The sequence below is a fragment of the Ochotona curzoniae genome, unplaced genomic scaffold (assembly GCF_017591425.1).
Source record: "Ochotona curzoniae isolate NIBS_2020 unplaced genomic scaffold, NIBS_Ocur_1.0 contig_1976, whole genome shotgun sequence".
Classification (NCBI taxonomy): Eukaryota; Metazoa; Chordata; class Mammalia; order Lagomorpha; family Ochotonidae; genus Ochotona; species Ochotona curzoniae.
The window spans coordinates 1782612-1809100 of NW_024465279.1; the positions used below are offsets into that span (position 1 = coordinate 1782612).

At 51.7% G+C, this 26489-nt stretch overlaps 1 protein-coding gene across 13 annotated transcripts in view; it reads left to right on the forward strand.

The window, feature by feature from the left end:
* Positions 1-20182, forward strand: part of TACC1 (transforming acidic coiled-coil containing protein 1) — a 105482-nt gene extending 85300 nt beyond the window's left edge. For 11 of the 13 annotated variants that reach the window (XM_040970352.1, XM_040970362.1, XM_040970420.1 and 8 more), the window contains 7 exons: positions 6185-6310; positions 8057-8133; positions 9502-9545; positions 11911-12071; positions 12766-12872; positions 15578-15698; positions 16748-20182. In XM_040970352.1, the coding sequence (XP_040826286.1) occupies positions 6185-6310; positions 8057-8133; positions 9502-9545; positions 11911-12071; positions 12766-12872; positions 15578-15698; positions 16748-16816 (705 nt within the window). In that variant the 3' untranslated portion in view covers positions 16817-20182. The remainder of the gene's footprint in view (positions 1-6184; positions 6311-8056; positions 8134-9501; positions 9546-11910; positions 12072-12765; positions 12873-15577; positions 15699-16747) is intronic. The other 2 variants (XM_040970317.1, XM_040970343.1) reach the window with 1 other exon arrangement.
* Positions 20183-26489: the final 6307 nt, after the last annotated feature.

Genomic DNA, 26489 nt, shown 5'->3' on the forward strand with positions numbered 1-26489 from the left:
GAAATCATGTAACACATTTTAAAAATATATATATATTTTTAAGATTTATTTTATTTTTATTGGAAAGTCAGATTTATAGAGAGAAAGAGACATAGATGGGACTGTTTTCCATCTGCTGACTCGCTCCCCAAGCGGCCACAACAGCCGAAGCTGCACCGATCCAAAGCCAGGAACCCGGAGCCTCTTTTGGACTTCCACATAGGGGCAGGGTCCCAAGGCCTTGGATTGTCCCCGACTGCCCTCCCAGGCCACAAGCAGGGAACTGGATGGGAGGAAAGGCTGCCGGGATTAGAACCGGCGCCCATATAGGATCCTGGGTCATTCAAGGCGAGGACTTTAGCCACTAGGTTATCTCTCCAGGCCCAGTATGTAAATTTGAAGATTGATTTATTTGTTGTTATTGGAAAAGACCAATTCACAGAGAAAAGGAAAGACAGAGACAAAGATCTTCTGTCTACTGATTCACTCCCCAGAGGGCCGCAGTGGCCGCAGCTGAGCCGATCCAAAGCCAGGAAGATTTATTTTATTTTTATTGGAAAGTCAGATATACAGAGAGGAGGAGAGACAGAGAGGATGATCTTCCATCCGATGATTCATTCCCCAAGTGAGCGTAATGGCCGATGCTATGCCGATCCGAAGCCAGAAGCCAGGAACCTCTTTCAGGTCTCCCACACAGGTGCAGGGTCCCAAGGCTTTGGGCCGTCCTGGACTGCTTTCCCAGGCCACAGGCAGGGAGCTGGATGGGAAGTGGAGCTGCCAGCTGGGATTAGAACTGGCACCCATATGGGATCCCGGCGTGTTCAAGGCGAGGACTTTAGCCACTAGGCCACACTGCTGGGCCCTGCTTGTCCTGTTATTGATGATGTTAACCTTGATAACTTGGTTAATGTGGTGTCTACTGGGATTTTTTTTTTTTCCAACTGAGCAAATTTGAAAGGAAGAATGAGCTTTGCTGGTTGGATCAACCCGGAAAGTAAATTCCAGACCATAGAGGAGACAGTGCAAAAGGTTTCAACTGAAAAAAGTATGGATTCCTTAAGAAATTGTATGCATTAATTATCTCACATGATTGCAGGATACTGTGCTTGTGGCAGGCGAGGGCCAGCGCCTTGGGGGCCGTCTATAGCTCTGGGGTGTTTGGCATGCATGGTAGAAGGGCTATGTGGCCGCCCTAAGACTTGAGTGTTATGGCCCAGGTCAGGTTCGAAGATGGGCAGCAGTCCAGAGAGATCTGGCGGCAGAGCACCGTGGCATGGCAGCTGGGTGGCTGTGCTGAGCAGGCCCGTGCGGCTCCCTCCTGCCATGAGCGTCTCAGTGGTCCTGGTTAACCCGGAGGAGCCTCCGCCCAGCAGGTGGCAGTACAGTTGTCTAGGCCACATACCCGGATTCCCTTTGCCTCTTCTCTCCACTTTATTCCCACAGGCGAGACCTGTGTCTGTCTGTACAAGATGTGTTGGAAGCCTGCTGGCTTTCCCCAAGCCCTTGGCCGTCACCATTGTCAGCATGGTGGCAGTTTTCTTGTTGCGGTGGTCTTCCTGTCTGTGTGCCTACTTTCTCGTCTTGTACAAAATGCAGGACCGGTCTTACTGTTCTCATTCCCACACAGCCTCCTGTGATTGGACAGGGTCTTCCCCCCGTGATTGGACAGGGTCTTCCCCCCCCCACCCCCCCACCCCCGTCCCTCATTTGAAATTTGTCTAACGCCGCCGAAGTTCTTTCAGTTCTTTGATTCGTTTCATTGTTCTTGCCCTCTCCTCCAACGTGATGAACCCCAGCACCCACCGTGGTACATACTGAGCTGAAACCAGGTGGCTGAAGGAGGAGCAGCACTGAGTTCATGATTACATCTGTTTCTCTGAAAGTCCTGTAGGGCCGTTTCCTGCGTTACAAATCCAGCAGACAGCTCTCAGTGTGTGACGGTATGGCAGGAGCTCAGGCAAAGTCTGGCTTGCTTTTGATTTAGGACACAGCTCGTGGTTGATGCAGTAGCTGTGTGTGAAGTTGGGCTTGAACACTTATGTGGATCCGCAGTAACATCCCCTCAATCTCTACAGTGCACACTGGAATTCTTCAAAAAGCTTGTGGAAAGATCTAACTTTTTTTTTTTAAGATTTATTTACTTATTATTTATTTATTTTATTAATTTTTTTAAAAAAGATTTATTTATTTATTGGAAAGTCAGATATACAGAGAGGAGGAGAGACAGAGAGGATGATCTTCCATCCGATGATTCACTCCCCAAGTGAGCGCAGCGGCCGATGCTATGCCGATCTGAAGCCAGAAGCCAGGAACTTCCTTCAGGTCTCCCACGCGGGTGCAGGGTCCCAAAGCTTTGGGCCGTCTTGGACTGCTTTCCCAGGCCACAAGCAGGGAGCAGGATGGGAAGTGGAGCTGCCAGCTGGGATTAGAACTGGCGCCCATATGAGATCCCGGCATGTTCAAGGCGAGGACTTTAGCTGCTAGGCCACGCCGCCGGGCCCTTACTTATTTTTTAAAGGTCATGTTGGGGAGGGAGATCTCCCATTCCCTCCCCAGATGCCCCCAGTAGCCTGGGCTGGACCATGCTGAAACCAGGACCCCAGAACACCATCTGAGTTTCCCACATGGGTGTGAGATTCCAGTACTTGAGCTGTTAGCCATCGCCTTCTCAAGTGTGTTAGCAGAGGACTGGATCAGAAATACATTAACAGGGACTTGAAGCAGAGACGCCAAGCAGCAGCTTAACCCACTGCACTACACTGTCTGTCCACCCATGCACTTTTTGAAAGCCCTTAAGTGACTCACAATGACACATGCACTTGTGTGTCCAAAAAAATTGCACACACGATGTACCTCCCTCCCCCATTCATTCTGCTACTTGCTTTTCTTTCTTTCTTTTAACGTAGATCATTTTGTACCACCCGTTGTTCTCATGAGTCACTCTTGGACCATGGCCATAGTGTTTCCCTAGACCTAGAGGTTAGGGAACCAGCAACCTGTGAAGGTGCACATCTGACCTCTGAGGACTGCGTGGAGGAGGAGGCTGTGGCAGCTGGGCAGGAAGCGGGCAAGAACAGAGAGCTGAGGCTCATGGGACCGGCAGTACCTCACACGAGTGACGTCACTTTTCCTGGAAGCTCTGCTGCTTCCTTGCAGGGAGTCGGTCACGTGACCCGAAAGCAGCCAGCGCCAGCCTCTGCTTGTTTCCCTGTCGGTGGGAGACAGTGGAGTCTGCCCCTGGGCTGACGAGAGGATGAGGCACTGTGCTCCAGCACCCAAGCAGCCAGCACACTCACCGTGTGAACCAGTTCCTCCTGGAGCTCCTCCTCCGGGGGCGCTTGGTGCTGTTTTCAGTGTCAGGGTAGTGGAGGGGCGTTGAGTGAATGAAATCACTGACGCACGTCCGATTCACACGGCTCACTCACCTCCTGAAACACATCGCGTAAACCCGGCCGTCCCCGAATGCCGAGTGATTCATCCGTAAAGCGAACCAGGGCAGCTGCGAGGAAAGCACCGAGGTGGTGGCGTGGAGACTCAGCTGTTGAAGTGCGGTGCGGTTTTAATGGACGTGACAGAAGGGAGGGCACTGCTCGTCTTGGGAGCCAGTGATGAGGAACAGACGCTGGGCCAGTGCAGCGGCTCAACTGGCTAATCCTCTGCCTCCAAGGTGGGCTTCCCCTATGGACACCGCTTCCTGTCCCCGGCAGCTCCACTTCCCATCCAGCTCCCTGCTTGAGGCCTGGGAAAGCAGTCGAGGATGGGCCAGAGCCTTGGGACCCTGCACCCACATGGGAGACCTGGAAGAAGTTCCTGTCTCCTGGCTTTGGATCAGCTCAGCTCCAACTATTGTGGGCATTTGGGGAGTGAACCAGTAGATCAAAGATCTTTTTTTTTTTTTTTTTTTTTGTATCTCCTTTTCTCTGTAAGTTTTCCTTTCCAATGAAAATAAATAAATCTTATTAAAAACAATACATGCTGTACAATGGCCTTTTTTTTTTAAAAGATTTATTTATTTTTATTGCAAAGTCAGATGTATAGAGGAGGAGAGACAGAAAGGAAGATCTTCCGTCTGATGATTCACTCCCCAAGTGTGCGCAACAGCCAGTGCTGCGCCAGTCCGAAGCCAGGAGCCAGGAACTTCCTTCAGGTCTCCCACATAGGTGCAGGGTCCCAAAGCTTTGAGTCATCCTTGAATGCTTTCCCAGGCCACAGGGAAAGCAGGGAGCTGGATGGGAAGTGGAGCTGCCAGGATTAGAACCGGCCCCCATATGGGATCCCAATGCGTTCAAGGTGAGGACTTTAGCCACTAGGCCACCGCACCGGGCCCTAGAACGGCCTTTCAAAGTAACTTTGGAGACCAGTCTCGTGGCGTAGCATGCTAAGCCCTACCTTCAAACTGGCATCCCATATGGTCGCCGCCCACTGCCAATCCAGCTCTTTGCTGATGCACTGATTGACTTCAGATGGCCACAATAGCCAGGGCTGAGTCAGACTGAAACCTGTGAGCCTAGACAGTTCGACCCAACTTCCACCGCTTTCAGGCACATTCGTAGGGAGCCAGAGGGGAAGTGGAGCAGCCGGGACCCGATCTGGCACCCATATGGGACGCCATTGTTGCTGATGGAGGCTTAACCAATTACACCACAGTGTTGGCCCCCTATTTGAGCTTCTTCAGGACTGAGTCCATTTGGCCTATTCAGGTCTGTGTTAGAGGCGTGGGAGTTAGTGCTACCCTAGCAGGTCCAGGGATGCGTGAGAGGGTAAGTGCACATGGCCCACTGTGACGCATTGGCAGTACTGATTGCCCACCATAAGCCCTGGAACGCAGGGAATTCCTGGGGCTTCTTTGCTCATGTAAATTTGCAGCCAGGACTTCGTTGAGCTCCAGGTAGGAACTTGGTAGATCTTGGTTGCGTCTCAAAGCAGATGCTTCGAGGGACCCAGAGAGGATTAGGGGAACATGAGCCGGGATCCTTTGTGAAGAACATTCTTGATTGATTCCGTGTCTTTGTTAGACACACAGTAGGTGGTCCATCCCGCTCACGAGTGCTCAGATGTCCAGGGGAACTTGTCGCCCACCGCCCGCATGAAACAGCAGTCTCATAATGGCTGTGGGTCAGCGGTCACAGGGCAGACTTGCTGCTGCGTGAGCCAAGCATCGGCCAAGGGCTACAGCCATCGCTGGGCGTGGCCCGGGTAGATCGCTTGGCTCTCGGCAGAGGCCTCCGTTCCTTGCCACCTGGGCCCTTCCGTGGAGATTCCCAGAACAAGGAGGCCGGGGCTTTTTGATAACCTATACTCAGAAGTGACGGCCTGTGACTCTGGCCGTCCATCGGTCTGTGCTCACAGGGAGGGGATGACACGAGAGGATCTGCCCTGGGAGGGGTTCCGGGGCCGGTTTAGAGGCTGTGCACTGTGGGTGCCTTCTGGCGCTGGGGACGGCCCCTTTAACTGTGTGTGTGTGTGTGTGTGTGTGTGTGTGTGTGTGTGTGTGTGTGTGTGTGTGTGTGTGTGTTGGGGGGCCTTGGATTTCTGCCAGCGGGGTAAGCTGCCTCCTGCCCCTAGTGAGCGAAGGCATGTTTCTATACTGGGCCACACTGAGATCTGTATGCTGACACTTTCAAGGTGTGTTTGTGTGTGTTTGTAAGCCTCCCTCCTGGGGCCCGGCACAGTGGCCTAGCAGCTAGAGTCCTCACCTTGAACAAGCCGGGATCCCATATGGGCGCTGGTTCTAATTCCAGCAGCTCTGCTTCCCATCTAGCTCCCTGCTTGTGGCCTGGGAAAGCATTCAAGGACGGCCCAAATCCTTGGGACTCTGCACCCGTGTGGGAGACTTGGAGGAAGTTCCTGGCTCCTGGCTTTGGATCGGTGCAGCACTGGCTGTTGTGGTCACTTGGGGAGTGAATCATCAGACGGAAGATCTTCTCTGTATCTGACTTTGCAATAAAAATAAACAAATCTTTAAAAAAAGAGGGAGAGAGAAAGGAAAAAGATTGTAAAAAAATATTATAAAAAGTTTCACAAATTAAAAATTTGTTAAAAAAAAAAAAAGCAAAAAGAAAGCCTCCCTCCAATTTTGTTTTGTTTTACTTTTTCTCAGCATGTTTGTAAAGGTTGTAATGAAGGTCACGAGCAGGTTGAGGAAGGGGATCTGGGGTTCAGAAGCCGAAGACTGAGTGTCTGAAACATGTGCCTTCCTCCACAGGGACTGCTCGAGTCCTCCACGGAGAAGGCCCCTGTGTCGGTGGCCTGTGGCGGCGAGAGCCCCCTGGATGGGATCTGCCTCAGTGAATCCGATAAGACGGCCGTGCTCACCTTGATAAGAGAAGAGGTACCCGCTCTCCGTGCTCTGCTTCCCAGTGGAGCCCCTGGGCCTGTGGGCAGGGGCGGGCGGGTAGAGTCCGTCCCTCGGCTTCCATTGTCCTGGGCCCTTCTCTCCCGTAGCTTGTTCGGCTCGGGTCTGTGCCCTGCTGAGGCACTCGGCATTGGCCTTGGCCGTGACGTAGAAGGCTGTGTCTGCGAGCTACTCTGTTCTGTTCACATCTCCATCTTTCAGCCTTGATGTGTCAGATCTCTAGTTTTGCCGTGCTCACAAACATAACTGAATGAAACCTTAATTTTACAGAGGATACATGCTTGTGCCTAAAACGGCCTTTAATGTTAGTCTTGGAATAACATAAAAATGCTTCCTAGCTTTCTTCGTTGTTCCCGTAATCAGGCAGGTCGCCTCTTTTATTCCTGTATTATGCTCTTTGCGCCATCTCTGTTCAGATTTAAACATGGCTAGGCCTGCCATAGGTGTGTGCCCGCTGAGTCACTCGCCACCCTCTCCTGTTAGATGTCTGGGCTGTATTTGATGGGTTTGGTTTATGTGTTCCTTGAAGATTCTGTCGTTTCTCCCCCTGGCATAACAGCTTTATTTTAAATTTTTTAAAAGATTTTTAAAACTTATTTGAGAGGCAGAGTTACACAGAAAGGAAGAAAGCGAGAGAGATCTTCTGTTTGCTGGTTTATTCCCCAAATGGCTGCAACAGCTGGGACTGGGCCAGATCAAAGTCAAGAGCCTGGAGCTTGTTCAGAGTCCCTGACACGGGTACAGGTGTCCAAGCACCTGGGACATCCTCCGCTGCTTTCCCGCGCACATTAACAGGGAGCTGAGTGGAAAATGGAGCAGCTGGGACTTGAACCAGCCTCCACAGTGGATGCCAGCATTGTAGGCAGAGACCTAATTTACTGTGCCACAGTGTCAGCCCACAATTTTATTTTTATGCCGTGGTGAGGATAGTTGAACTCAGCCGATTGATTTTAAGCTTTGTAGAGTGACACGAGGTTGATGGCGGCGTGTCAGCGGTCCTGCTGCTACGCTAAACATGCCCAGCACAGCCTCACGCACCAGGCACGTGATTGCAGCTCCCTTGCTCCCGAGAGCTGCACCCTGTGGGGCGCTGTACCTGGCCTCTGGAAGCCCTTGAGATCCTAATGAGAGGTGCCCCTGATGGACACCCCCTGTTGGGAAGAGAGGTGCAGCCAGGCGTGCTGGGAAGTAAGGACTTCAGTAGCTCTTCCCACTTGGCAGGAGCATCCCACGCGTGGGTGTGGGTTCCAGCCTGACCAGCCAGATCCTCCTGTCCTATCTCAGTGCCTCCCACTTGCGGCATCAGACTGCTGAGCCCCCGCTTCTCACTGGCTGCGTCCTTTCCTAGCGCCCAAAAGTCTCCTGTGGAGGACAGTGTTGTGGTTGCACAGCTTCTGTGACCGCCCTTAGCGGCAGCTGCGTGTGTTACCTGCCATAAAGCAGGTGGCCACGTGGCTTTGCTAGTAGCCAAGCTCTGCCATTCGGGTGCTCCGCTGCGAATGTGCTGTGCAGTCAGGGTTGTGGGCCACGGAGGGGAGAGGCAGCCCACGTGGAGGGAGGTGCACTTCACCGAGGCTGACAGTGCCCGCCCCCCAGAACTCCTGGGAGATGACCTTGGAGACATGCTCTGTGAACACGAGCACCCCGTACGGCATCTATGTGTTGTGTATATACTGTCTCTGTTCAGTTCAGCCTGTAACAGCAAGCTTTATCTTAATGCAGATAATCACTAAGGAGATTGAAGCAAATGAATGGAAAAAAAAATATGAAGAGACCCGACAAGAAGTCTTGGAGATGAGGTTAGATTGGTGGTGTGCGGGAGGGGCTGGGGACAGGTATACTAGGGGTGTACGGTGTTGGTTTAATGCAGACTAGACGGTCAGAGTCTCTACTTACGAACCCCGGAGCCCTGCTGCTTAGTTCCTGCAGACCCATAAGATTCTTGTGTTTTTTAAAGGATCAAGAGAAATTTGTACCTAGACTATCCACGTGGAATACAGAGTGAGATTTGAGACATTGAAATGCTAAGTACTTTTTATAAGTTAATGATGCTTGGTAGCTTCCAAATACAGCACCAGCAAATAGATTTTAAAATGTTGGTTAACAAGAAACGAATCCATTTTAAATTGCTGTATTCTTTTCTGCTCACTTTCCGGAAAGGAAAGTTGTGAGCTATGAAATGATGTAAGATGCATCTGAGAAGGGAACGGGAAAGAAAGAATTTTCCTACTATATACAGCAGTGCTTGGGAAGAACTTTAGATGTGTCCACACTGCTGTGTGGCTCCTGAGTGTCGGCTGTGTGCTGAGCGTTGCCCGTGCTGGGCTTGGTGACATGGAGGGGACAGCCCTGCCGTGGCCACGCGCCGTAACTTGGAGGTGGGGTGTAAAGTGACCATGCGGCCAGGGAGGGGTACCAGTGGGCAGGGCGACACGGCTGCGCTTCTCTAGAAGTCTGTAAGTGAACCCGAGTCAGGCAGGGAGAGGGTGCAATAGCAGCATGGGCACCAAGCCCCCACACATCTCTTAGGAAGCCCCGAAGGGAGTCTTTCACTCAGTTTGTCAAAACAAAATGAATCTGTTGTCCTGGGGTATTCAAATAGATGCAGAGAAAAAGTAAATGCACTTGTTTCTAGCAATATAAATATCTTGCTAAACATAAAAATTTTTTTTTTAAGATTTATTTGTTTATATTGGAAATTCAGATTTTACAGAGAGGAGAGACAGAAAAATCTTCCATCATCTGGTTCACTGCCCTAATAGTCGCAACAGCCGATCGGAAGCCAGGAGCCAGGAGCTGCTTCTGGGTCTCCCACACAGCTGTAGTGTCCCAAGGCCTTGGACTGTCCTTCCTCGACTGCTTTCCCAGGCCACAAGCAGGGAGCTGGATGGGAAGTGGAGCAATTGGAGAAAGAACTGGTTCCCAGGAGAGGATTAGCTGGTATAGCCATTACGCCAGCCCCCTAAACATAAAATGTTTTAAAAAAAAAAAAAACTTTTCTGAACATTAATAATCTTTATGTAATATTTTTAAAAGAGAGAGTGAATGAGGCTCCACAGCAAATAAAAGAGGCAAATTGTCAGCATGTGTTACTTTGTTTACTGTATTTCTGTGACTTCCTTTGCTTCCAAATCCTCTTCTAATCATATCTTTTTTGTCTTCTTTAGGAAAATTGTGGCTGAATATGAAAAGACCATTGCTCAAATGATCGGTAAGGGGAAGACATTTTTCCTAGAGTCTGCGGCCATGAAATCTGTATTACTCTACGCTGGCTATTATATCCAGATAGCTGCTGTAAGCTGGGCGGCCTGTCAGCTGCAGAGGTTGGCTTCTTCGTTGTGGAGGTGGGAGTGCCAGGATCAAAGAAGGCCCTAGCAGGTCTTAGGTGCCTCTAAAAGACCACTGGAAATGAGCCTGCTTAGTGTGAGTGAGCGCAGCGGGAGCCACAGATGAGTTTTAGCTCACGGTATAAACTTTGTCCCTTAGACACGGTCACATCTCATTGGTGGAACCATTGCTGCCAGGAATCGTAGCTCCAAGGGCAACCCCGTTAGCATCCCGTGAGCACCTGGTCATGGCGTTCGCATCAGTCAATGAATGTCCTGTTTCTGCTCCAAGGCCCTACAAGTGACGATGAAATCTGTGGGGAAATGCAATGAAAAGATGGATCTGGGGCAGCCATCTTGCCTAGCAGTTAGACACCGGGGAGGATGCCCACGTTCCTGGATTCGAGCTGAGGGTGCTCCCAATTATGGCTTCTTCCTGTTTATGCGGCCCATCAGAGGCAGCAGATGACGGCTCAGGCAGTTGATTCCTATCACCCAATGGGAGACCCGGATGAAGTTCCTGGCTCCCAGCTTCAGCCCGAGTCAGTTCTGGCCATTGCAGGCATTTGGGGAGTAAACCAGCGGATGAGAACTCTGATCATCTCTTTTTGCTCTGTCTCTGGCTTGTCTGCTTCTCAGATAAGTAAACACAGAAGGGATAAGCTCATCTTAGCACAAAAGATTTTTTAAATGTATACATACAAGCAGCCTTCAAAATCTCCCCGATGTGTTCTGTGGAAAATCCCTACACGGATTTCAGGACAATCTTTGGAATCAACATAAACTTGTAGTTACATTTTTATGAATTTTGGAAAGTGCCTTTGTGTTGATTTATTCACTCTGAGCACACAGCCAACAGCGTGTCAACAGCTGCCTTGAGCCAGGGGACGCAAGACAGCGTTCCAGCACCATCCTTGGAGCTCAGTGTAAACAGTGAGATCACCAGCAAAAAGCGCAGGCGTGCAGAAAGCACCGCATTAACTGGGCCGCAGGAGCGACCCGCGTTTATAATAGGAAGCAGGAAGGTAGAGGGTCACCTTACCTGACCCCTGCTGGAAGGTGAGGGTCAGGGCGCTGCACATTCCTGCCGCCCTGCACATCTCCACCGACAGAACCAGAAATCGCGAGTTACAGGTGAAGTTTGTGAAAACAGATTCCATGGATGGTGAGGAGATTTTAGAGGGTGGTGAACAGAGGGTTCTGTGCAAAGCCTTTGAAAAAAGCAGTGCTGAGGAGTGCTTCGCCATTTAACATAAAGCCTCATCTAGTCCATGTTAGAAGGGTTGACTCCCAGGATCAAATCCAGGTTGGTCTTTGTGCATTTAACACTGACAGGAAAGTTTCTGCCGCCCGCAAAGCTGATCTGTCCGGGCTCAGGGCCTGGGCTGAGGCTGATGCTCTGACTGTCAGATCCTGCTCCCACTTGCAGCCCCTCCAGGGCTCTGCTCAGACCTCTGGGAGATGCTGGTTCCTGGTTCTTCCCCCATCTCCCATCGCTTGAATGAGTGTTTCCTCCTTACAAGAATGTGAGTCCTTGAAGGTGGAACACCCGGTCGCCTCTCAGAGAAGCTATGAGCTGTTTTCTTGTCATTTGAAAGTCAGAACTAGAGTCTCCATCTGCTGGCTCACTTCCCAGTTGTCCACTTTGCTGATGCTGGGCCAGGCCAGAGGCAGAGCTTCTAGATCTCTCACAAGGGTGACAGGGGCCCAAGCCCCGGGGCCGCCTTTCACGTGCCTTTCCCAGGCTTTCAGTAGGGACCTGGATCAGAAGTGGAGCAGCAGGGACACAAACTGGTGGCCGTATGGGATCCTGGGTGTGCAGGCGGTAGTTCCCGCTTGGCTGCTTGGCCACAACACCAGCTCCAACTATTTGGGATGAAACATAAGATTCTTCAAATGTCTTATTGTACGTTTCTGTGAGCTATAGTGTGTGCTGATCAAATCAGGGAAATTGACATTTGCATCTCCTTAAACATTTGGTTTACTATTTGGAGTAGCGTGTGATAATTACACACGTTTCTGGGGGCCAGTGCGCTATCTCCTGCTTGCAGTGTAACGTGTACTCCTCACATCGGGGTCGCTCACATCTCCATCTCACTGCCATGCGTTTATGTTTGGAGCCCTCGGGTTAGCCGACGGGCACACACTAGGTCGCGGCGCACGGTAGCTGTGCCAGGAGCTAGGACTCGTCCCTTCTCGGTACCCATTTAATGACTCGCACGCCTCTACCTTGAACTTGTGATTCTCCAGAAGACGAACAGAGGACAAGCATGACCTCTCAGAAGAGCTTCCAGCAGCTGACCATGGAGAAGGAGCAGGCCCTGGCCGACCTGAACTCGGTGGAAAGGTCCCTCTCTGATCTCTTCAGGAGATACGAGAACCTCAAGGGCGTCCTGGAGGGCTTCAAGAAGGTACCGTATCCGAGTCCTTGCGCCCCTCGCTGGCTGGTGCCCTGTTCGGACGGTAACAGACCAAACATCCGCCAGCGGCCATAGCCTTCCGGGTGGGGGGTGGTCCTGCTGGCCTTGCAGCTTCCATTCCAGGGAAGCTGTGTTTCATTTTGTCTTGTTTTCCACATTTTCCTCCTCCGGGTGGTGGGTCTAAGTGGGAAGCCATTGGGCACAGGCAGGTGTGACCGCAGGGCATGGCCCCAGAACGCTCCACCTGCCTCAAAGAGTCCACACGGCAAATAATTCAGTAAAAGTAGAAGGGATTCTATGTTGGAAAGAGTCCGTCAGCATATTCTAGAAGAAATTTAAGTATACTGTTTCAAAGAGGCATATTCTAACTTTGTGGCAAGTAGCAGTGAGACATACAGCAGTGAAAATCTTTATTTTTCATCTAAAAATAAAAATGAGACCTGCTAATTTGTCTGAGAGGGAAATTGCCGTGGAATGCCGTAGGCATGCTGATATAATTGAACCTCTTGTGATATTACGTGAAGGAACTGCATAGAATTCTTCCATGAGAACTGTAAGTGCTTGTTCCAGATTGGCATGGAGTATCGAATTAAGGGCATCTGAATTAACTATGGTATCCCAGTGTTTTCAAAACCGAGTAGCAGAGAAACAGAATGGCTTCTCTCAAACTCTCCCTCTGACACAGAATGAAGAAGCCTTGAAAAAATGTGCTCAGGATTACCTGGCCAGAGTCAAACAGGAGGAGCAGCGCTACCAGGCCCTGAAGGTCCACGCCGAGGAGAAGATCGACAAGTAAGAGCTGGCACTCGGAGCTGGCCGTGATGCTGGGGGGAGGGCGCAGAGGCCGGGAGGCAGGAAGGGCACTGTGTGGTGCAAGTTCAGGTGCAGTGTGTGTGTGTGTGTGTGTGTGTGTGTGTGCGCGCACATGGTTAAAACATAGAAAAGATAAAAAAAAAATAGCGTGTGGTATCTGTCCCCCTCCGGAGTCCGACTCGCCTCCACCGGGCTCACAGTTCCTGCCTCACCCGGGTACTGCCAGTTCAACCTCACCCGGGTACTGCCAGTTCCATTTCAACTTCCGGGTGTATTCCCTTGCAATTTCAAAACTCCCTCTCAGTCCCTGAAGAGCAACCTTCTTTACATTTTTAGATAGCCATGCGCTCCCATTCCATCCTTGGTGTATATCTTTAATCTCACCCATCCCTTCCTGTTCATCTTTAGCTGAGGCCAGTGTCGTGGCAGAAAGGGGTAAGCCTGTGGTACCAGCATTTGATGCCAACATCAGTAGTCGGGCTGCTTTGCTCCAATCCAGGTTTCTGCTAATCAACTAGAAGAGCAGTCGCAGGTGGCCCGTGGTGGCTGTGGCCGGCCGTGTGGGAGAGCCGGGTGCAGCTCCAGGCTCGTTGCTTGAGCCCAGCCCAACCTCAGCCCTTGTGGCCACTGGGAAGTGAATCAGCCGATGGAGGATCTGTCACTCTGCTTTCACATAAGTCGGTCTTTAATCTACGTTGTGGGTTATCATTCAGCATGCACGTGCGTTATCTGTGAAGTATAGGAGAGAAAAGCAACTGTAAGATGCATTGATGAATTGGAAAGAGTTAGAGGTTACAGAGAGATATTCCGTCCGCCGGCTCACTCTACGGTGGCCAGAGCTAGACCAGGCCAAAGCTAGGAGCTTCACTGGGCCTTCCACGTGAGTGGCGGGAGGCCCCCACCAGCACTCGGGCCGTTGCCCACTGCTTTTCTCAGACCACTGCAGGGAGCAGGACTGGGAGTGGAGAAGCCGGGACGTGAATTGGCACCCATATGGGGGCGGGGGATGTGGGCATTGCAGGCAGCGGTTTCACTTGCCAGGCTCCAGTTTTTCGTTTTGTTTCTTTATCTTATTTGAAAGGCACAGTGTCAGATCATCACTGCTTCAAATGGCCACAACAGAAAGACTGAAGCCAGGAAGTTATTCCTGGTCTCCCACCATGGGTGGGAGAGGCCCGAATGCTTGGATCATCGTCCACTGCCTTTTCCAATGCATTGGCAGAAAGCTGGGATGCAACCCGGAGATGTTGGCTTTGCATGTGACAGCTTAATCCACTGTGCCACAACACTGGCCCCAGCAGCTTCGTTTTTTTAGTTCTACATCCAGTGAAATTTCTTGTGGGAATGATATTCAACTTCAAGAAGAAAGTAATCTATACATTTTGCTGCTTCTATTCCTATTTGTGAAACCTTCCTCTTCTCCCTCCCCACTCTGGCAGGCTCACTGTGGGAGGCATCAAAGGCTTCCTGTGCATCCTTCTAGATTTTTCTCTGTGCCTGGCCAAAATGATTTTGTACTTTCCTTGTAAAATCTGACTGTATGTATTGCCTTGTGGGTTCGCCAGGGCCATTCTTCCACGCAGGAGCCTGGTGCTGCGTCTGTTGGTTAGCTTTCAGCATTGCGGTGCTGCTTCGCTGCAGGGCGTCTCCGTGGTGCTGGACTTGGCTTTGGTGGCAAGCCGTGCAGGGACCGTGCTGAGCACGGAGCACGCTGCCGAGCCGATGTTTCTTTTCTTTTCTTTTTTAAGATTTATTCATTTTTATTACAAAGTCAGATATACAGAAAGGAGGAGAAACAGAGAGGAAGATCTTCCGTCCGATGATTCACTCCCCAAGTGAGCGCAACGGCCGATGCTATGCTGATCCGAAGCCAGGATCCAGGAACTTCTTCCGGGTCTCCCACACGGGTGCAGGGTCCCAAAGCTTTGGGCCGTCCTTGACTGCTTTCCCAGGCCACAGGCAGGGAGCTGGATGGGAAGTGGAGCTGCTGGGATTAGAACTGGCGCTCATATGGGATCCCGGGGTGTTCAAGGTGAGGACTTTAGCTGCTAGGCCACGCCGCCGGGCCCTTCGAGCTGATGTCTCTGTGTCTAGATCACTGACACAGATCAGTGGCCCAAGGGCCTTCCAGCTGGTGCCCAGTGGTGCACTGCCTGCCTCGCAGGCCAGCCCGTTCTCTGGTCTGTTTTTCCATGCGAGGACATGGGGGCCAGAGTGTTTTTCTAGCATTTGCCAGGGTGGGGAGTTCTCTCACTTTCACCTGTAGGCCTCTGCTTCCCACTAGGGTTTAGCATCCGTTCAGCTGTTCACCGGCCGCCCAACTCCTGATACGAATTCCTTTGGCATCTCATTGATCAGCTCTGTGCGTCACAGACATCGGGTTCATGTCCTGACTCGCTGGCTGAAGTGACCCAGGCCACCCTGAAGTGCGGTCGTTTCGTTCCTTCCATTCTAAGGCCCTTGCAGAGCCTGCTTTGTAACTGTACTCCTTGGGGAGCTGGTGGCGTGAAGGACATCCCGGAGGCAGACTGTTCCTTAGCCGCTGTTTGTAAATTCACTTGTGCAGATCGCCCGTTCTTGTTCTTGCCGTTTAGCACACAGTCAGTTCCCTTTGGGCCTGTGGTGGCCGTGACTTTGGCTGACTGTGTGCTTTCTGTCTCCTACAAACCGAACAACCTTAACAGAGCCAACGAGGAGATCGCTCAGGTTCGAACCAAAGCGAAGGCTGAGAGCGCAGCCCTCCACGCCGGGCTCCGGAAGGAGCAGATGAAGGTGGAGTCCCTGGAGCGGGCCCTGCAGCAGAAGGTAGGGGCTGGTGGCTGCGCCGTGCCTGGCGCTGCTCAGCTTGTGTGTGGCTTGGGTGCTGGCAGCCCGCAGCCCAGCTGCTTGGTGAAGTGCCGTGAATGGAGATAAAAAGTTAAACCGTGGGCCTGTGGGCATGCTCTGTGGCGTCAGCCCCAGGTGGCTGCGTGCAGGACTGGCCTTTAGCTGCGGCCTGATGGACCGAATGCCCCTCAGGCCCCCTGCACCCCTCTTTTGTGTTGGTTCTGACTCAGCTTGTGAGGCGGGTTCTTTTCTCTCCATTGAGGCCCATCGCTGGTTTCAGATGGGGGCAGCGCAGGGTTGCCTCCTGGGGAAATGCAAGTGGTGCCAACTGTGAGCACCCAGGGCACGCAGGCCAGAGACGCTGCCCAGCCCCGAATGCCCACTGGTGCTCCCAGGGTTGGGAGTGGCTGCAGAGGGCAGAGGCCAATGGTGGCCACAGTCCCTCGGCCTTACTGTTCAGCAGCCTTGGGCTTTCCTGCTGGACCCCATTGTCTCCATTTGCATACTCACACCTGTGATGTCCTTTCAGTGCTCTGACCCTGATCCCAGGTCCCCCGACTGGAGGGCCTTCGTGCACGTGTGCTTTTCATGGTCCCCCCTGCCCCGAACCCCCACCCCCCCCCGTCCCGGGGATGCTGTGCAATAGCAGCAGCACTTGGGAACAAGTTCTGGGCAAGCTGCAGCGGGCTGGTGCTTACCCTGCCTCACCTTGGTCTCAGCGCGCTGCTGTGAGCGCCTGAGCATTTCCAGGCCACGTGAATGTTTATCCTGTCCCTCGGGCATACAGAGTGATCGTCTTAAAGATCAGCCTGCTCTGGGGTCGGGGCATTCTGAGTCCCGTGTGCGCCTGCCATTGGCAAGGCCACAGCAGGGTATCGTGTGGGCCAGGGAGCTCTGAGGTCGGATGTAGGCAGAGGCACTGACGTGGGACCTAGTCACAGCCCAGCCAGTCCTGGGACCGCTTAGCCAGCCTGGCCTCCCCCAGGACCCTGTAGGCGGCCTGCACAATCATGTCCTTTGTCTTTCAGAACCAAGAAATCGAAGAGCTGACAAAAATCTGCGATGAGCTGATCGCCAAACTGGGAAAGACCGACTGAGCCCTCGTCCCGTTAGCTCAATTCCTAGTGCGTTTGGCTGCTTCTCTTGTGACCAGTTAGACCTTGCCTTACCCAGGAGTGATCGCCCCCTTGACTTTCACAAAGCACACGCCTCCTGCCGCCCGTCCCATTGGCTGCCCACGCCACGGTGCTGGAGGAGAGCTCCGGCACTCTGCAGAGTTGGGGAGCACAGCCCCCTTTGCCCCCCTGCACCTGCCGTTCAGGTTGCCACACGTGGGGCTCCTGAATCCCTACTTTTCCATTTTTTTTTTTTTTTAAGTCTTTGCTTTTTTCCCCCAGGCGCGTGACGTTTGTGATTTTGTGGCAACTGTTTGTGGTCACTGCCTTTCTCAAGCCACCTGAATTTTTTGGTTTGTTTTGTGACCTGTTGCTGAACCTTTTGATTTTCAATGCCAGTGTTACTTAAGGAGACATGTGACCGGTGTTACTTGCAGTTTGCAGGCGAGAAGGGGCTCTCAGTAGCTCTCCCCACCCCCAGCTTCTCTCTATATACAATTACACTTGCCGCAGCTTTCCCCTGAGACACAGGCCAATAAGAGCCTCCCTACACAAGAACACATTTTCCAAAAACATCAAACTCTTTTTTCAAAACAGAGACCTGACCCCGAGTGCCAGCCTGAGAGCTGGGAGGCTGGCCCCGGCCATGCTGGGTGTGGTCCTCGGGGCTTCTCGGCTCCGCTTCCTAAGCTGGGACTTGGCAGCTCTGTCCCAGGAGTCCCCCAGATTCCTCTGCTGTCTTTTAGATAGACAAAGCAAATTAGCTATAAAACAACATGTACAGGATCTTATTAAAAGGCCACAGTAGTCCCCTCACCCAATACAAGGCAAAGAAACCATTGTTTTTTAAATTTATCAATGTGATGCATTGCTTTTCAGATGTTTAAAAAAAAAAAACAGAAGCCAAAAACCCTTTCAGATTTAAGATAGCATTTCTAACCTGACAGGCGGTAAGAATCATGTTGAGTCGCTCCAGCTCCAAAAGTTAACGCATGGGAAAGGAGGACAGGAGGGAGCCCAGACAGTCCCCAGAGCCCCTGCTGGCTCAGGCAGAGCTGTGGCACACTGACCCCCAGAGGCAGGTTTCCTATAATCACGCCCTTGAGTCCCCTTCCTGTGCCCTAGGCACAGCTGAATCCAGGCACACCCGGCTTCTTGACCCCGGGCAGTGAGGGTGATGGGCGCCACCTGCTGGACATGCTCATTCCTTCATTCTCTTCAAACTTGGCGTGAGCCATGCCTAGCAGAGGACCTCTGTTGCTGTTATAAAACACACAACCTTGCCCTTAGCAGAGGATTCCTCAGTCTGAAGCCCCAGGGAAGTGGAGAACACTTGTTAAAGCCGGAGGTGCCATCTTCCCAGTACGCATGGGTCACCATTGGTGCTTTGGCTGCATTTTGAAGCCTGCCATCTTAACATTCTGTACCAAACAAAGAACAGACGTTGGCATTGTGGGAGAAGTGGCTTGACAATCACCCAGACTTAGGGAGCGGTCGCTGTGGCCTCCTGTGAGTGCCGGTGCGAGGGGCCCCCGTGACCCAGCTCCTCTCTCTGTCTCTTCTCTAGAACAACAGAAATGAATTTTGCATCTGCTGAAACCTTTGCAGGCCCTTCTGCTGCCCTGCTGGGGTGACGCACCCGTGTTTAGCACACAAAATGCCAAGCAGTGACCGTGGTCCCGTTTGTAAGCGTATTGTCTTTCAGAGTAGTTGTATGCTAAAATAGAAGTGACCGCAACAATCTTGGTCAGGATACCATTAGAAGAAGCATTTAAACAAATGACAAGGAAAAAATCCCGCAAGAGCCCAACCTTAGCGAGGGAAGCAGCTGTGCAGGCACCCGGGCAGGACCCCGTTGCATAATCCTTGGCTGCGGCCTGCTCAAAGCTATTAGAAGGCCAAGTGCACCCATCTGAGTTCTTGCTGGCTATTCTCCACAGAGAATGCAAATGTGGCTTATCCGGCAGGCACGTCCAGCAAAAGCACTGAGCAGTATAGAGTATGTTTATTTTTATTTTTTAAGAAAACAAGCAACATTACAATAATAAAAGCTTCTAGAACCTTGGAGAGTGAGCGTAGAGTCTGCAGTCTGCAGCAGCACTGTGAGGGCACTTGCTTGCTGGGCAGTGCAGGGCCATGCCCGGCCCTGACATGCAAGGGAGCAGGAAGGGGTGCCTGCCCACTTGTGCTTCAGGGGTAGGTGGGTAGGCGGTGGCTTCCGCTGGGACTCTGACTCCAGGGCCTTTGGTCAAGCTTTTTGGTTTTTGGTTTTTGGGTTTTTTTTTTTTTGCTTTGCCAAAGTGCGGGGTGCCCTGCCCTCTCCCCAGATGAGCAGCCGGCTTGCAGAGGTCACTTGTATGTGGAGAAGCCCGTGACTTACCTGAACCATTTGTCCTGGCAACGCCAAGGAGCCCCACGTCCCTGTGTGGTTGGTTCCTGGCTTCGTCAGACTCGGGCCAAGTTAGGAAGCACCTGTGGCTGAGACGCTCGGAGGCCCGCTCACGTGGCAGTCCCCATGCAGCCCAGCCACACCCGGGGTCCAGCTCCCGCACCTAGGGTCCTTAGGTCCTGGGTCGGAAGCAGCAGTGTAAACTCCGACAGGCAGCCAGGTTGAAGCCCTCTCTCCCCACAGACACAGAGGGCTCGGGGGTGGCTCCCAAACCCAGAGGGACTTTTCAGAGGTGGCTACAGGAGTCCTCCGGCCCTCCCCCACTCCCTTCCTCTTTGTTTTTGGTCTCTGCCCTCCCCCTACAGTTGATGAGTGTCCCCTGAGTCCCAGGTAGGTGGCTGTCGTCGCCTTGTGGCCGTGTAACTGTGAGTCTGCCCTCTGACTTTGGGTTTCCTAGGTAACCTGTCTTTGGGAAGAGAGAAGCTGGGGTCTGAAAGAGGACATGATTTCAGCAAAGACTTTAAAGTACAGATGTATATATTCTGAATGGCTTCCGAGAGAGCAGAGTCCTGTTAGCTTTAGCAGAGGACACGGTCAGGGAACCCCCAGCGTGTCCAGCCAAAGGTCTGAGAAAGTCATCCACTGCAAAGCTTTTCACTGAAAGAGGTATTTTGAGGCGATTTCTATCCACAGAGGTTTGACTGGCTCCCAGATTCCAGTTATATTTAAGAAAGCAATTTACTGCTCAGAACCTGGAGCCTCCCAAACACGAAGAGAAAGTCACCCCAGACCCTCATCTCTGAGGGGCTCCCTCGGGCGATCGCCTGAGTGACGGCCCACTCTGGGGACGTTCACTCCTTCTGCCAGAAACTGCGTTCTGGAGACGAAAGATTGCACTTTCATAGTTGTTGTTAGTTTAGTCTAAATGCACTCCCATTTCTGTGCCTCTCAGCATGCAGTTAGAATTGGCCAAATGTTTCTGCAGAATCACTTTATAAAGCGATGTGGCTACAGCCACCGTGCACACGCTCTGGCCATAGCCCTTGGGCGGAGAGCAGTGCTGTCGGGGAGGGCGGGGGCAGCCGTGTGCTGCTTTCTGCAGGGGGAAGTGCCCCCCCCAGGCCGGAGCTGCCCTGAGTTTCCCCCACCTCGATTCTACCCCTTAGGACCGGCGGGCGGCCTGGCCACTCCTCCCAGCCCCCTCTCCACCTTGCAGTGGTATCCAAATCAGATTCCTCACGGTATTTGCTAGTCACACTGTGTACCCTGTACGAATGAACAGCTTTCCGGCAGACATGGGAAGATGTGGACAGACCCCCCCCCAGTGGGCATACAGGGTGCAGGTCCCCCACTTCCGGCCTCCGGCTCCATCCAGGCTCCGGGCTTCGCTGCCGAAGCTCCGTGGTAGCAGTGAAGCTCCTCAATGTTGCTGTTAGCCATGCGTGTGTTTGCCACTAGATCCCCCAGCCCCACATACTCATGTGCCAACCAGTAAGCGTTCGCTGCACGTCTCGCACCATGTCCCGTGGGGCGCCACGGAGCGTGGGGACCCGCAACGGGCAGGTGGGCGCTGCATTTAACTACTGCTGCCAGGGTTGCGTCGTGTGGGATAATCATCTACATAAATTTTATATGCATAGTAATTTCCCTTTTTATATGTCAGGTAAATAATATTTGTAAAAGTTATACTCACACAAATGAAATTATTATTATAATGATTACTAATATATTTTTTCCATGTTTCATTGCCTGAATAAAAAAAAAAACTGTTTACCACGGAGAGACTTGTTGCTGATTTCATGTGTGTGACCGTCCTCTCTCTGCTTTGAACTCATTTTGTTCCCGAGTGAAGCACAGCAGCCACACTATTACGATCTCCTTATTTTAGCCTAAAAATAGGGGAGATGACCTCTCCCCGCTCAGTTTGTAGGGTTTTGTGCACTTGGTTGGGTGTGTCACTAAAAACCAAACACACGCGTTGGCATCTGGACCTTACCGTGTCAATTTCCACGCCTTTGCATCTGTGCAAACACAGCTTGCCGTCGGGTCCTTCCTGACTTCTGCCCAGGAGGGCTGGTCGTCTGGCCTGGCGTGTCCAAGTCTCCCCACGCACTTTGCACTGCAAGGACTCACGCTAAGTCAAAGCTGAGTAAACATTACAGAATAGCCCGCAGAAAATAGTTGACAGTTCTCTTGCTCCTGGGCTGGTTCCCTGGCTGGGCCAGTTCTCCTTAGGGGTGGGAGAGAGCGAGATGAGACAGGAAACTTTGTGGGTTGAATTACAGGAAAAGGTGAATGTGATAGCTAAGACTCCCGGTTCAGGACTGAGATGGGAAGGCGCTCTAGGCTGCCTGCGGGCCGCACCCTGAGGCCCTGCAACACCCAGAAGGTTCTTGAAAGGAGCTTTGCCTACTGGCACACCCAGAAACCGCCATGAGAGGATCCAGAACACACCGCAGCGATGCCACTGCCCTCCAGGAAATGCCAAGGCAGAAACTCCATGTGCCGAGCTACTGCATGGAATACTGCACGAAGTTGCCCTTCGACTCCGTGCACACTGCTGTTCTTGGATCATTTCCAAGTGCAGTGGCCCCCTGCCTTTACAGATGGGAGCGCACAGGGTCGTGTCAGAGACCACCAGCTTTTAACAGATACAGTTTGGCATGGAAATCTGAGAGGGTGCTGCGGTTGGAGGGTGAGCAGCACTCCAGGTGAGGATGCGAATGAAGCCAGGGCTGTGTCTGGTTATTATGCTAACTCAGTTCCTTCACACCTGACCTTGAGGCCCAGCCAGGGAAGCACTGTGGCCCAGATAGTGAAGTTTGCATCAATGAATGTTGTTGCCCTCAAAAGGGACAAAAGAAATGCAGTGTTTTATACTGTTTCCTGAATTTACAATCCACTTAAGGAACCATTCCGCTCCAAAGCCCTCTAGGTCCTTCTGATTTACCAAATGCGGCTGGAGCTGTAAGCAGCAAAGCAAAGATCAGGAGGGGATTGTGGGGGATGATTGGATACGCAGGGAGGGATTGTTTCCAGGTGTAATTGAAGCTCCATTTCAATATAAGTGATGTGAGGTCCCCCCTCTGTGACTCAGCAGGCTTAAAGTGATGCTATTGACATCTGCGGCCCGGCTTCTTGGCGAGGAGCCCGGGGAGGCAGCGGATGGCAGCAGCAATGGTGGACCAGGCTTGAGTTCAGGCCCAGCCCTAGCTGTTAGAGCCATTTGGGAGTGATGGAAGACCTTCCTATGCCTACCTCTCCTGTTCTGCCTTTCAAACACCTGCTATAAATGGTCCACTAATCAAGACGATGCCTTCTCAGAAGAAAGCGACGCCTTGGCCAGACAGCCCAGCTCAGGATGATTTACGGGCTGTTCCAAGAACCTTCCAGACCTAAGGATGGGAAGAAAGATCAGCCTCCCAAACAGGACAGGATGGAGGGGAATTGTTAAGCTGTGTGGCACACACAGGTTTTCCTCCCTGGTTTGCTCAGCATTTAACAGAATTCAGGCTCAGGGCACGTGAATCCTAGCTCCTCAGTGACTAAGCTTCTCTGACTCAAAGGTCCCATCTCCAGGTGACTGCACAGCCCCGGCCCTGCAGTGACAGTTAGCACCTGGAACTTGGAGTTTAAAATATTGCCCAGTGGCTCCCCCTTATGGCCAGATGGTTGCCGGTTTGGTAAAGCACCTCAACACCATAGAGCTTTGCAAAGATAACGCATTACCTGGCTTGGTTGAAACCCAGAGCAATGGAAAACTACCCGAAGGTGCGATCGTGCAGTGGGGGGTGACTGAACTATGAAATGAGAGACGGAAATGCACGCCCAGCTCTCCAAGATGTATGCCAAACGTGAAATAGTAGATTTCCATGATCCTTTTTTTCCTTTGGCAAGATGTAGAATTCCTTCAAAGTTTGGCCCCTATAGGAATATATATTCTAAAGCACACTAGCCTTCTGCCACCCCCAGCACATCGTGGCAAGCAGAGAACGCTGGTAGGGTGTTAGGCTGCCACCTGCAATGCCAGCATCTCATATGGGTACCAATTCAAGTTCCGGCTGCTTCACTTCCCATCTAGCTCCCGTACTAATGTGCCCGGGAAAGCAGCAGAGGATGGGCTAAGTGCTTGAGCTCCTGCAGCCATGTGGGAGACCCAGCCGTCCCAGGCAGCATCCCTGGCTTCGTGCTAGCACAATCCCAGCCATCATGACCTTTAGTGCAAGTGAGTCAGCAGATGAAAGATTCTCTGTAACTGCCTTTCAAATAGATAGATGTTTTATAAAGCACACTAGAGGTATGTCTCAGTTAACAAATTTATTCTTTTTTTTTTTTAAGATTTGTTTTTATTATTTTTTTTATTGGAAAGGAGGATATACAAGGCAAGGACTTAACCACTTGCGCCACCGCATTGGGCCCAACAAATTTATTCTTTAGAGCCCGGCGGTGTGGCCTAGCGGCTAAAGTCCTGGCTTTGAACGTGCCGGGATCCCATATGGGCGCTGGTTGTAATCCCGGCTGCTCCACTTCCCATCCAGCTCCCTGCCTGTGGCCTGGGAAAGCAGTCCAGGATGGCCCAAAGCCTTGGGACCCTGCACCTATGTGGGAGACCCAGAAGAAGTTCCTGGCTTCTGGCTTGGAACCGGCATAGCATTGGCCATTGCACTCACTTGGGGAGTGAATCATTGGACGGAAGATCTTCCTCTCTGTCTCTTCTCCTCTCTGTATATCTGACTTTCCAATAAAAATAAATAAATCTTTTTTAAAAAAAATTATTCTTTAGCCAAAGGACAGGACACTGAATGTGAGTCCCCCCCCATGTCCCCTTCACAGAGGCAGACACGTGGGCACATCGCCCCTTCCACTGAGCAGCGCTGTGTGCTGTAACCGACAGAAGGACATAACGCACTCCCGGAGCGTGCTGGACATTTGGAGAAACATGCAGACAAATCTCCAACAACTTAGCGAAAATGGGAAAACTCTGGCTGTTGTGGCAGCTGTGGGCTGACGTCACTTGTGTCTCATGCTTGTCGCCAGCACCGTGGTCCCAAGGTGGATGTCGGGAACAGCGAGTGGACACGAGTCCACTGCCGACACGGTCCAGTGCTACAGCCTCCCTGGGAGACACTGCTGCAAGCAAGGTGGAGCCCGAACGAAGACAGTGACCTTGTGCAAGAAAGGGTCTTCCTTACAAATGCATTCTGCAGGCAAAACAAACAAAACAAATGTAAGTGGAATAAATAAATGTACTCCCAGCTTCCCAGGACAAGGTCAAGGGCTGATCAGAGCAGAGACAGGCTGAGCTGTTGGGAGTGGGCTGTCGTCTAGAAATCAGACCATTTCCAAGTCCTAGGAAAGCCCCTACAAGCAAAAACAAAAGGAGACTTGGAGACCAGTAGAAACATGTGGCATGTATTTCACAGGAGCGCATGACTGGTAAGGGTACTGAAAATCGTATGGCATATGCCAAGACATGGCCAGGAGTGTGTGAGAGGGTTCTCTGACAAGTTCATAGAAATGCATATTTACAGGGAAACTATGTCTGGGTTTCAAGAAGTTCTGTGATGTAGTGGATTTATTTTTCAATTCTGTTTACCAGGACATCTTTTTAAACATTTAAAAATTTTTTTGCTCAAGAAAGGGGGACCCAGCACAATGGTCCGGTGGCTCCACCTGCTCCTCTTCCCATCCAGCTCCCTGCCTGTGGCCCGGGAAAGCAGTCGAGGACAGTCCAAAGCTTTGGGACCCTGCACCCGTGTGGGAGACCCAAAAGAGGTTCCTGGCTCCTGGCTTCAGATCAGCTCAGCTCCGACCGTTTCGATCACTTGGGGAGTGATCAACTGACTTCCTCTGTCTCTCCTCCTCTCTGTATATCTGCCTTTCCAAGAAAAATAAATAAATCTTTTATTGTTATTTTATTTTTGATGATGTTTACATAATTGATTAGGGTGGGAAGGGGAATTAGGGAAATGTGGGTGAGATCATTGAATAAATACATGTTTAAAAAAAATGCAAAGGTCACTGGGCAGGCACTGGTGTCGCCACTGCCACCACCATCAGTGTGGTAGGACAGTGCTCCACTGGACGACCAGGGGGCTGTGGGGCTGGGGGTTGTGTGCGAGTGAAGGCCCTCAAGGAAGTACTCTCCAGGTATGGAATGACTTCTTGGGGGGCTTCCATGGAGCATGCCGCTGCACTTACAGGTAAACTCACAGGTAAAGGGGGCTGAGTGAGGGTAGTTTGGAGGGAAAACCAAAGAGCAAATTTGGGTCAGACCAATGCAACTGCCCACATGGGAGACCTGGGCTAAGCTAGGTGGCATAATCCACCTCCCACTGGCACAAAAACTAGAGCTGGGGTGGGGGGCTGTCTGGCAGGGCTCGACCATAGTACCTGCCAGTGAGTGCCTGGACAGAAGGAAGGGTTGTACATGGATAAGTCAGGACACCAACCAACGTGAGAGAAGTAGATCTGGGGGCAGGTTACAGGGGCGGATTTGTGGGCTTACCCCTGTAGGACGGCAATATCCGCTAGTTTGCATGAGAGCTGGGGGTGGTCACAAACCGAGCCAGGTATCACCACAGAACTCACTGACACTCACGGAAACTAGGGCTGGGAGCAGGATGGGTTGGCCCAGGCTGGAGCACCCTCCAACACATGTAAGACCCTGGACTAAGGTTGAGCTCTGGGGACTCCCCTGCTGGGCCACTGCTCCCGTTAATGAGCATGAGAATGGGACTAGGGGCATAGACTGGACTAGGCAGGGCTCTTACACCCATGGGCCTACATGTGGATACGGTACAACAAACAAACAAACCTGGAAGCATTTGTCCCACCCACCTCCCTCTATGCCTTGACCCTCCCCACCCTAATCAGTGGTCCACTTGGGCACTCATCCTTTTCAACTGTGTAAACAACTAGAATAGGATAGGATAGGATAGGATAGAATAGAATAGAATAGAATAGAATAGAATAGAATAGAATAGAATGAATAGGATGAACAGAATAGAATAAAATAAGATAGAGTAAGAATGAAAAGAAAGGCTAAGAAGAGACGGAAAGAAAAGGGAAGAGAGAAACCTTCCCGCTGCTGATTCACTTCCCAAATGCCTGCAGCAACTGGAACAGGCAGGTCAAAGCCAGGAGCCAGCATCACTAGCCTAAGCACCCCGGAGGAGTAGAGGAACCTAGTGACCCGTGGAATCCCTTGGTTCCTCCCAGCGCAAACACTAGCCAGAAGCTGCTGTTAAGGGGTGCAGCCAGTGC